Consider the following 12,259-nt stretch of genomic DNA (forward strand, 5'->3'; position numbering starts at 1 on the left):
TGAAGGGAAGTCTGTGAGCAAAGTGGCTACCATGGAGCGGGATGAAGTAAGGAAAGTCAAGTAGCTAGTCCCCAGTTATCTCAGGAGTCCAGATTAGAAGGGATGGTGCTTTGGATTATGTATGGTTTGAGCCGAGGAGGTAAGAAGTGAGTGATTCTAGATCTGTTTGAGAGGGAAAACAGACGCCTTTGGAGTCGAGGAAATATCAAGAGGACATCAAGGTTTCTGCGGTGAGCAATAAAGGATCTTGAAGTCCCTTGTAAAAATGAAGAGCACAGAGTGCAGTTTAAGACCAAGAACTGAAAATCAGAGCCATTAGCATTGAGGAAAAGCAATGAGGCCATCAAGGGGAGATGTGGGCATCCAGATGGCAAGTGTGTGTGTGTCGACAGCTAGGAAGAGAGGTCCAGGCTGAGAAATGTTCCAAGAGATCAGGGACAGGCAGCGGGTTTTGAAGCCAGTGAGTCTTAAGAATGGATATTATCTGGAACAGTAAAACAGTATTTTCTGACAGACATAATTTTTACCACATGGTTTGAAAACGCAGATGTCATTCTTCTGCATGATTCTAGGACACTCAAGGGAAAATGCTTGAACATCTTCAGTAACATCTCTCTAATATAATAATGTAGGTCAAAGGGAAAATAAAATTTGTTTAAGTCAACTTTATGATACCAAATCAAAGGGTGGCACTTGTAAGTTACTGAACAGTGTTTATTATAGGTACTTGATCCACCCAGCACTCTGAATGCAATTCAGCTGCCATTGATCAGAAGATAATTGATCAGTTAAACCATTTCTAATAAGAGACAGTTTTGTAAACAACATTATGGCTTGCCCAACCAAAATCCCATATTATGTTTCACTAATAACTTTCTAATAACATATTTTTTTCATCATTGGATATAACTAAAACATCACATATACTAAATTCTGACGCTCAATTTTGTTATCTATAGTGTGGGCACTATATTTGATACTCATTTCTAAAAGAAACCCGACAAGAGTTTCCCAATATTATAATGTTTACAATTGGCATTGCATGGCTTTGGACTTGATTTGACCTCCACATCTTTGGACTTGACCTGACAGGGTCTATGAGGGCATGAAGAAAGGACAAACACACAGACCCCCTTATAGATAGACTGGGATTGGGTGGGCTGTGTGCTCTGATGGAGATGCAGCAGCAGCCCAAAGACTCAGCACTGAACGAGGAGGTGGGTTCATTGTATACAGCTGAGTGGGAAATGGGTTTGCTGTATACAGCTGAATGAGGAGGTAGCTAGCCAGTCTAGGCAGAAGGTCTCTTAGCCGAGCAATCTCTGGTTGCAGCCATCCTGGAGGGGTAATGTTGATAGTTTCTGCAGACAGAGTCACATCCAGGGGGAGAAAGCTGCCTTAACACTGTCTCCACACACTGGTTTTAGCTGAGGGCCAGCCCTTGACATGACTGTGCTCTTGTCAATGACATGCATTCACTTGGTGAGTCAGCTGCTCCCCACTGGTATTGCTGGCTAAAATATTACGGGAGACATTATAGAAAAGCCTCTTGTCGGGCATGAAAAATTCCCGAAGTTTTAGGCTGCTGAAGAGGAGGCTGCGGTTGATAGTGTCTGTGCACACTGGTTCTAGCTACAGACAAATCTTTCGTAACGTACATATTAAGACCAGAAGGTCCTGCTGTTCTTCTGAGCCTGGTTTGGGGGAAAACTTTGTCATTCCCGTGAGACTGAAGCACAGAGTCCTTGACAGAAATATATTAAGACTGCCTTATATGAATGTTACTATTATGAGTGCGCGCACACACACACACACACACACACACACACACATATATATATATATATATACACATATTTATATCACTTTACGTACTTATTGAACTAAGATTTGAGCACTGGTTCATCCATGGTGTGCGTTTTTTTGCACAGGTTTTCAGACGCGAGGCTAAAGAGCTGACTCGGCCTTGAGAACGGCCTCAGGGTAAGCGTTTTGTCTTATAATGCACAACAAGGCCCTGCGTCACTCGACCTTTGCTGTGGTTTCTCCGTCTCGCAGGGATTGCCTACGACCCTCTGATGCTGAGACACCGGTGCATCTGTGGCAATGCCGCCACCCACCCTGAGCACGCTGGGCGGATACAGAGCATCTGGTCACGGCTGCAAGAAACCGGGCTGCTAAATAAATGTGAGGTAATCCTGAATTGGCCACACTCTCGTACTTACTTAAATAAATCACGTGAAGAGGCTAGTAGTCACTCAAGTGGCAGTAGAAAAATGTTAACCACGCAGGGCAAACACTGATTGACGATGTGTCTGAGACACAAGTGGCCCAGTTGTCCATTGGCTGGATGCACAGTAGGTTCTCCATGTTTAGTGGACAGAGTGGCTATCCATCGCTGCAGTGTGTTTTACCCCAACTTTATTGTGGGAAGTGGAGCATAGCATAATTATTGCAGATGGGCACTGATAACCAAGTTAACGTGAGAAACTCTTTGCCAAGCATTAAATACTAGCCATTGCTGTCTGTCATCTGCACTGTGCTCGTAATGCAGGCCCCTGCCAGTTCTGCCTAGCTGGGATGAGTAGGTTTTAAAGATTGACAGTTCTCACTGGAGCAAGTCTCTCCTTTTTATTGAAGTGACTCATTGAGACCTTTATAATTTTGTGATAGGTTCGGATATTTTTGATTTTAATCAATATTCCTTTAGGCTCATGTTTTTAGATTGCTGGTAAGTCCCAGGCCCATTTAAAAAGCTTGCTTCTTTAGGCTTTCAGAGGTTAAAAAGAAAGATGAAAATAACTCAGAATAAGTCACTTAAAATTTACAAAATCTGGGATAAATGAGTAGCAGCTGTTTGGTTTATTTATTCTAAATTTCCGTTTTCTCTAAAATCCAGTAGCATTTTATATTCCAGTTTGAAATATCAATATTCTCCATATATTTTCTTGCTTTGTTGTAGTATTTCTTGATTAAGAAGTTTTGTTTCATTTGCCATGTCTACATTGTGTTCTAGAGTGCCAAACTCTGGCAGGACAAGGCTCACATGACGAATAGCATCTCTGTCTTCACAGATAAGCATCCCACCGTGCTGGATCGGGGTGGTTGTGCTTCTCTGTGGATCAATGAAAAGAATTCAACATAGTGTTCATTTTCTGGGGTTAGGGTCTGGGGAGATCAATAGCCTTTGATTATAACTATGGCCTGAGAACACTGTTCTATTAAGAACATATTAAAATCACTATACTTCAGTAAACTAACAATTATTTTAAGATTTGTTAGTATTGTTATTATTTATTTTATTTCTGTGGGTGTCTGTGCCTGCATGAGTCCATACACGCCTTGAGCTTGCAGATGACAGCAAAGGCCAGAAAGCATTGGATCCTCCGGAATTGGAGTTATAGGTTGCTTGGAGTCACCTGTTGGGAATCTAGCCTGTGTAAGAACAAAACTTAGTCTTCACCACTGACTTATCTCTCCAGCCGGAATAAAGACAATATTAGGAGTTTTAAGTTATATCTGGCTATTTGCATAACATGTAAGTTCTAAGCAAATATTTTCAGTGTTGATTGTGTTAGTCATTTATAATTTATATATTGTTGTTATCATTCCCAAAGACATCTTCAAAAACTCACAATAGTACATTGTTTTTAACCGCCCAAAATGCAGTCAACAAAATTGCCACTCAAATCCAAGTTAGTTTAAATCTGTAACTTGGCCTTTCTTACACCAGGGCCTGAGGCAGGAGATCACAAATTTAGGCATTTATTAGATTATTGGGTGAATTCAAAGTCAGCCTAGGCAACTTAGATGAAAACCTGGCTCATAATTTCAAAATGAAAAGGGGACTGGGGCATACATAGCTCAGGGTTAGAGAACCTTTCATCTCTAGCATGGAAAAAGACAGAGGAAAGACATGCGTTAAAAAAAATAGCAATAATAATAAAACAGATAGATAGATACTTACGTGTAGAAATGTAGATGCATAGAGAGAAATTCTGAAGCGGAAAGAGTATGTTTGATTCTATGACTTAAAATTGTCTGGTCCTTTCCTTCCCTTAGAAAATGCAAAGTTATTTATTGCTCATTCATTTGAAGGCTGAATTAGGTGAAAAATATATGCTGTGATGTAAAAGTATTAATCCTTTAACATAAAGGCAATAGTAATGCCTTGCAGTTCCTTAGCAATTGCTGTTGTGACTGAGCACCCCAGAGCAGTGTGGTCAGCGTTGGCGTCACAAACTTATTTGTCTGATTGTGATGGATTTATCAAACACTTTTCATATTAAAAGTTTTTACAGCCAGGCGGTGGTGGTGCGTGCCTTTAATCCTAGCATTCGGGAGGCAGAGTCAGGCGGGTCTCTGTGAGTTCGAGGTCAGCCTTGTCTATAGAGTGAATTCCAGGGCAGCTGGGACTACAGAAGAAATTCTGTCTCTAAAACAAACAAACAAACAAAAGAATAGTTTCTACTATTGATCAAATGGATCCTTCTCCTACAAAAGGCGAGATGAAGGACAGTCAGCTGGGTTTATTCCTCTGGTCCCGAGTAAAGGACCATTACCTATCCTTTCTTATTGGCACCCGCATTATTTGGCAAAAGGCTTTCATATTCTTTGGTTAATTTTAGAGTTATCTTTAAAGATTTTATGGTTTTGGATAATGTGATTTGGGGGAGCAAATCGGTCCTTCAAATATCCCTTATGGGGCACATGATGTAGGAGAAAGAGGAGGTGTGGGGTGTCTGTAGGCTGATCTGAACGGACGCACGCTCTTATCCATGTGCCTAGGTGACTCACCCTTGAACCTGCTTGGTCCTCTGTCAGCCTAGGCATTGCCGTCTACATGTTTTCTGCATTCGGGTCTCTGGTGTGCCCTGTAGCAGCTGGCTTCTCTCCGAGGAATGCCAAGGGCCGACCTTAGACTTGAGTGCATTGTCTGGTCGTGGTGTTCCTGGGATTTATTGCCCGAAGACTGCACATAAGAAGACTCGGAATGTAGGAATGAGTGGAATGTAGTACGGTTCCCACTGACCTTAAAATTTTCAAGTATTATAATCATTCTTTTCTGGCCAGTCTTCCTTTCAGTCCCTCAAATATACAACTGTATTGTTTCAAACCACACAAATTAGAGTTATACAACCCAGCCTGATTTGATACATACCACAGAAGGAAATGCCACAAGCAAAAGATGAAAAGAAGAGGTATAATTTTTTTCCAGCCTTGTTAAATAAGCATCACTGTGGCAGGTAACCCTCAAATTAACAGGTAGCGCAGGTGTGTTCCTCCCAGTGCTGTCCCCATAGCCTGCCTATGCAGAGAAAGCTCATTTGCCCTCTTTGTGAAAGCCATCCAATCTTAGTCCTACAGCTCTCAAGCAAGACAGGTAGTCCCCAAAGAGCTAGACTATAAGAAAGCTATTAAGCTCCCTTTGAGGGATATCCTGCTCGCCACAGGAGCTCCAGAGGAGCTGCGAATACCCCCACCCAGCCTGGCTAGCTGCTAGAGAGGAGTCTGTCTTGGTGGGCACAAACCTCAAGGTTAGCTGCTTCCTAGTTGTGCTCTGCTTCTCCGCGGAGTCCTTGGGGACAGCTCAAACCAAAGCAACTCCTGAAAGCTACGTTTCTAGAAGGAGTTCGCCACTGGGCACAAGCCCGTCCCAGGCCGCCTGACTCTTAGGAACTGTTATGAATCTCCTAATGCATAGCATATTATTTTTGGCATCCTAGCATTTTCTCCCCCATCTAGGATTTGGTTAAAACAGGGAAGGATCAGAATTTGGCGGCTGGGGGAACAGCTTAGCCCCCAGGGATGGAGAAAGAACAAACAACAGTGGCGACAAAGGAAAAGACAAGGAAGAGTTCGTTAACAAGGCAGAAAGAGATGAGAGTCTGCAATCCCTTTCGTAGGATGTGAGGGGGAAACCGCAGGCAGTTTATACCCTCTGGGACAAAAGTGCTACTGGAGACCCAGATGTAGGCAGAAGGTGTTGGCCACCAAGGGAGCGAGGCTTCCTCACCTGGTGTATGCAAAGAGCAGGCAGCACAGCCACTCTGCCCCCTCATCACACAGGCTCCAAGGATGGCAGACAGGAAGCGTCTCCATCCCAGAGAGGAGGACCGGAGGGGCAGACAGTCGCCTTCTTCTTTTTTTTGCCTTCTTCTTCTTCTTCTTCTTCTTCTTCTTCTTCTTCTTCTTCTTCTTCTTCTTCTTCTTCTTCTTCTTCTTCTTCTTCTTCCTCTTCTTCTTGTTCTTCTTCTTCTTCCTCTTCCTCTTCCTCCTCCTCCTCCTCCTCCTTCTCTTCCTCCTCCTCCTCTTATTCTTGTTCTTCTTCTTGTTGTTCTTCTTCTTGTTGTTCTTCTTCTTGTTGTTGTTCTTCTTCTTCTTCCTCTTCCTCTTCCTCCTCCTCCTCCTCCTCTTCCTCCTCCTCCTCCTCCTCTTCTTCTTGTTCTTGTTCTTCTTGTTCTTCTTCTTGTTCTTCTTCTTGTTCTTCTTCTTGTTCTTCTTCTTGTTCTTCTTCTTGTTCTTCTTCTTCTTCTTCTTCTTCTTCTTCTTCTTCCTCTTCTTCTTCTTCTTCCCTCCTTCAGTCTGTGTTCTGTTAAACTCCAAGGTCACGTCACGTGTTCCTTGTGTAATTCATCAGGCACCTCAATTGCTCAAGAACTCAGGGACTGTGTCTGCCAGGTTCTTAAAGACCAGGGGAGTATACTGTGCCATGCAGTGTGAGCTCTGGATAAACACTGGCTAGCCGCAGGCCACCCCCCAAGTCCGTACTTCCCAATACATCACCCACGGCTCCACCACAAACCCCCTAGTGTTTTAGGGTCATGCTAACTCCCTGAGTCCTGATCTTCCCTAAATCCACTCAAGATCAGAAGAATAGCCCCTGTTCCCTTTCAACACGCAGCCTAAAACTCATTCAACCCATGCTTCTTATCTGACCCACTCAGTTGTATTCAAAACCTGAAACCATTCAATGCCACCCACAGACACCCTGGCCCTGCACAGCACTTCCTGCTTCTGTGGAGGGCAGGAGTGAGAAATGCATGCTGCAGACTCAGCACCCACAGACTCGGTCCCGGGAAGACTTTCAAGACAACCCTAAGTTGGAGTATCGGTGCCAAGAAGAACTAAACCGAATCAACTTTCATGTTGAAGGGCCCCTATGAAGAAGAAAGTCCTGTTTCTGAATGGGCTACAAGATGGGTGTGTGTGTGTCTCCTAACTGTCTGCCAGAGTTCTTGATTGCATGCAGATCAGGCTTACCTAGTCTGCTGCCTGTGCTTGCTGAGTGTCGGCCTTGTGTGGAGGAGCCCTTCAGCATACTCAGCCATGTCTTTACTAAGTACGCTTGCAGGAATACATTCTTTTCATGGAGTTCTTTACACTCTTTTTAAATAAATTAATTATTTATATGAATGTATCAATATATTAGCTTTCTATCTCATACTAAACTATTTTGAAAATTTCTGTTCTATAAAACAAAAATAAACAAAACCCCCAGCAATTAAAGAAAACAAAACCACATCACACCATTATATGGGGTGGGGTGTGCAGGACTTTCACCTGGTTGAAAGAGAAGGTAACCTACCACCCTAAAAGGCTTTCTAGTTATTGCTTCTGGACCTTCAATTGGAATCAAAAGCAGTGAGAAAAATCTGCCTGCCAGAGTTAGCTGGGGATGCAGGCCTGGTGGGTGTGACTATTTAATAAGGAGCACCATAGATCTGAGTAAAGGGAACCAAATGCAGTGTTTCTAAAGTGTCTGTGGGGAGCGACAGGAAGTTACACCTGAGCTCCTTGTCCACCTCGTAATCCCTGGGAACTCATGGAAAAGTTCAGAAGGGCTGCTTCCCTAGGGATTGAGTACTAGGTCTGATATGAGGGTGTTTTATTTCCTTAGCGATCTGAAAAATACAATGTTTTATGACAATGTTTTCTCATGGCAATGTCCTCTTAAATTACTTGCTCACAAGAGACAGGATATATTCACATACACAGAAAAGGGCACCAAATAGGAGTAAGATGCCCCCAAGTGATGGCAACACATCCCTTTCCACTGTCTAAATCTTAAAAATGACACTTGGGAGATACCATTTTCTCTCCAGGTCATTGTAAACATCTATGTTTGGAAATCAACATGCGTTTCCAAAAACAGAAATCTTAAATGTTAGTTTATGTCAGAATACCCTAGGCATGGTCAAACACAGATTGCTGATCTCCAACCCCTGTGTTTTTTACTCTGCAGGCCAGGATTAAGGACAGAAAAATTGTACGGTTAATGTGTGGTGCGGGAGAATTGTCTGTATTCTGTCAATCATGTTTTAAATAAACGCTGATTGGCCAGGTAGGAGGTAAAAGTGGAAAAACCAGACAGGAAATAGAAATGATACAATGAGAACAGGAGAACTCTGGGAAGGAGGAAGTTGATTCCTCACACTCCTGCCCAGATCACCGAAGCAGCGGGATGTGATCTGCCCCACTGAAAAAAGGTACTGAGCCACATGGCTAACATAGATCAGAAAAATTGGTTAATCAAGATGTGGGAGTTAGCCAGTGAGAGGCTAGAGCTAATGGGCCAATCAGCTTTATAACTTTTAGAGATCTCTGTGTTATTTCTTTGAGGCTTGCTGACTGTGGGGTACTGGGCGGGACAGAAACCCAAACAAGCAGGCCTGGTCCCCATCATGTTACAAATGTGTGCCCAAGTGACCCAGTGAATGACCACCATGCCTTGGTGACAGTGAGACACCTGTTCATTGGTATTTATCAGCATCTGAGTTTTTAGATACCTCTGTTCAGAGGAGGCTACGGAGAAAAGCCAGGCGCTGGCCAAATGTTCACACAAACACTAATATAATTAGAGCATCTTCATTGGTTTACATTTCTGCAGTTACTAAGACTCTTGTTGATTAAGCTTAGGAAAAGAAAATGATCAAGAAAGACTGTGGCCCCTCTCTCCACTGTCTTGACAGCACCAGAAGGCTCTCTTGGTGCCAATAAAAGAGCAGGTGATGCTATGCATCAGAACGAGGAGAAAGTACCCCAGACCTTACATTCAATAGTTGAATAACCTGCCCTCCTTCCTGTTCTCGTCCTGGTTTCATTTTGTGCTGAAGTTACAACTAACCCAGGACAGAAGATAAGGACCCTCCATTCTGCTGATGACAGAGTACAGTCAGCTCTTCTTAGCCAGCAGACTTGGTGATTTTATACCTAAGATAATAATATCTTACAAAAGGCATCGTTAAAGACACTGAAAGGATTACTTCTTTCCAAACAAAAGTGTGATCTGCAAAGCCAGTGTTAGTTTTCTAAATTAACCAAAATGGATTCCTCAAAAGAGATAGGTCACTATTACATTTAGCCTTGAATGTGCCTTTAGCCATCTGTGTGCCTTATGTCATTTAACCTCACTGATCACTGCGTCCTCCATGTCTCCATGAAAGTGTTAGATGGGATATTTGTTCAGATTGCTTCCTTCACTGGAATTGTCTGAAATCTGAATTGCTATGGAGTTCATCTGAGATGTACAGTCCTGCCTTACTAGTAGACTTAACTCAGGGATGTTGTGGTGGACACACTGCTGTTGCTTGTGGGCTATAGTGTGATTTGGCTCTGCTGACAAGTCCTGATTAGCGCCAGGGAAAACACAGATCCTTATTATATTAGAACACGGTGGTTACATGGGTTAACCTTTTTTGGCATGAAGTGGCACTGTTTTTTAAAAAGCTGAGGCGGTTAGGAGTCCTCCATGCCAATACTATTTAATTTTTTCCCCTATTGAATCATTCATACTTAAGTCAGTGATTCCCTTGGGAGCAAAAACAAAACCAGCAACATTTTGGGTCACCATGAAAAATGGATCCAGAGGGGTTATTTAGAGTCCTCTTCAGAAATAAGCTCTTTGATTAGGTACCCTGCTTTCCTGTGTTCCTGAAGAGAATGTACTCTTTAGTGGGGTAAAAAGTTGCAGATTAACCCATCATCTGTTAGAGATGCACTTGTAGTTGTTTTTCCAGAAGCTTCCATAACTCCCAGCCCCACCAAGCCACCCACAGACATTTGCTCACTCTCACATTTGTTTTGAGAATAATAACATTTTATAATGCTTTTGTTGGATTGCATACTATGTGGGATTTGCATTGCCTCCTTGTGACTAATATTGAATAACTTTGTTTCGCTAAATTCATAAGAAAAAAAAAAAACCCAAGCAACACACTGTGCTGAAATGTTTAACTCTTTTATTCTGGTGCCAACACAAAGTAATTACCAAATAATCCTGGGACATAACCAAGCTACCGTTGCCCCTTCTGGAACATCTCAAACGGAGACTGAGTTTGGTAGACAAAGCATACGATGGCCAAGCAGCCTGGGGACAGGACCTCTGACACACTTTCCTGCACACAAAACTGAACTTAAAATTCTCCTTTCAAACCCACACTAGGAAATAATTTCTCTGTGGAGAAACTCTGGAAGCACACAGGTCTTTTGACTTCAAGACTGCAAAGCACGAATCCTGCTAGTTAATGGAAATCCAATTAAACATTTGTCTTATAGAGCACTCTACCTAGGTGGCAGCACACGACAGCTTACTGTTTTGTTTAGTTTCCACAAAAATTTTTTTAGATATATTTGTGCCTTGGAACGCAACCACAAAGCAGTAACAAGCTCATGCCAGGAGGCTGGGATTGTCTCTTACGAATATGGCGGTTTGGAGAGACTGTAAGTGAGCTAGGTGTGAGGTGTGAGGTGTGAGCAAGGGGCACATGATGCCCTGTTTCCAGAAGTATTGGTGCATCCTAGGACACTGGGCCGAGACAGATGGCCACAACAATCACTTGCAGCTTGTTCACTTGCACATGAACTTTTATGATTTCGAATTTTAAAATGTCTGCAAAGCAGTAAGTATTAGCCTGGAGAAAAAAAAAAACAAAAATCAAAAGGAAAAAGGAAAAATTAAAACAATGTTTTAATTGCCTCTCTGCATGGGCATGGAAACTGAGTCAGAGCTTCTCAAATAGCAGCATTGCATCTGATTTTAAAGAATGATCAGTTATATAGCTTTCAGTTTTCCAAAAGCTTCAGTGTATAAACAACACAAAATATTCATTGAGAGAAACTTTGTTATATGCATGTTTACTGCTTTGAAAAAGCTTTCTAAGTCAAACTTCTATGTTATTTATAATTAAAAAGTAATTCTGAGATTCTTCTTAAAATTATGAATATTGAACAGTTAAAGTAAGGGATCATATTTTGGGGTCCCTCTTATTTCCAGGTGAGCATAACCATTTGAACTTGCTGTAAATAAAAATTAAAAACAGGTACTGTATATGTTCATTATTTCTGAAGACTTCTACATTAAAATGGGGTTTTCCGGTTCTCTGAAGGGGTTTTGAACATTTAAAAATATTTTAATTGAATTATAATTACTGAATTAAATGGCAAGTTGAAGACAGGAAAGAGCTTCCTAACCTTCTTTCATGTCTCATTGTCCAAAATGTGAGTTACTCCAGTATCCAGTAATGTGTTAGTGGGAAGAACACATTGCCTTCTCTGGATTGCTGTTCTTGATGTAGACTGTTCTTGAGAATCCACTGGAGAGAGTTCTGTCTGGTACCTCAATAGACCTCGTCAAATGCTCTGGACCCACAGGCAACCAAGAATAACTGCAGCACAGACTCAGCTTCTAGCACAAGGCTAACAAGGTGGACAGAAAGAGGGACATAGATCATGGATATAGGAATGAGACACTTATAGTTACCATTATTTCCTTGAGACACAAAGGGGCCATTGTTCAGAAAGAACTTGCCCATGTGTTGAATCCAATCTGTAGTACCCAAAGCAGCATAAATAAACAGAAGTGACATAATCCTCCAAATTAAAAAAAAAAGATTGAGTGAGCCAGGTGGTAGTGGCACATGCCTTTAATTACAACACTTGGGAGGCAGAGGCAGGTGGATCTCTGTGAGTTTGAGGTCAGTCTGGTCTATAATAGCTAGTTCCAGAACAACAAGGGCTGTTACACAGAGAAACCCTGTCACCAAAAACAAAAACAAACAAAAAAGACTGAGGGAAAAGTTATTTGAAGCCCTCATAATATAAAAATATGTATTCTTAAAAAACACTCTTTTAAAGTGTATTTATTTATTGTGGAGGGTAGGGGAGGAAGTCAGAGATGACATTAGGGTAGGCTTTCTCCTACAATGTGGACCCCAGGGTGTCAGGCCTAATATCAAGTACCCTTACCCACTGAACCATC

The 12,259-nt window shown here is 42.1% G+C and overlaps 1 protein-coding gene across 1 annotated transcript in view; it reads left to right on the top strand.

Moving 5' to 3' along the window:
* The window catches only part of Hdac9 (histone deacetylase 9), a 617,997-nt gene that overhangs the window by 402,411 nt on the left and 203,327 nt on the right, over positions 1–12,259 (top strand). The window contains exon 13 of the mRNA XM_038336352.1: positions 2,059–2,192. Within this exon, the coding sequence (XP_038192280.1) occupies positions 2,059–2,192 (134 nt within the window). The remainder of the gene's footprint in view (positions 1–2,058; positions 2,193–12,259) is intronic.

This window comes from Arvicola amphibius, chromosome 7, assembly GCF_903992535.2.
Source record: "Arvicola amphibius chromosome 7, mArvAmp1.2, whole genome shotgun sequence".
Classification (NCBI taxonomy): Eukaryota; Metazoa; Chordata; class Mammalia; order Rodentia; family Cricetidae; genus Arvicola; species Arvicola amphibius.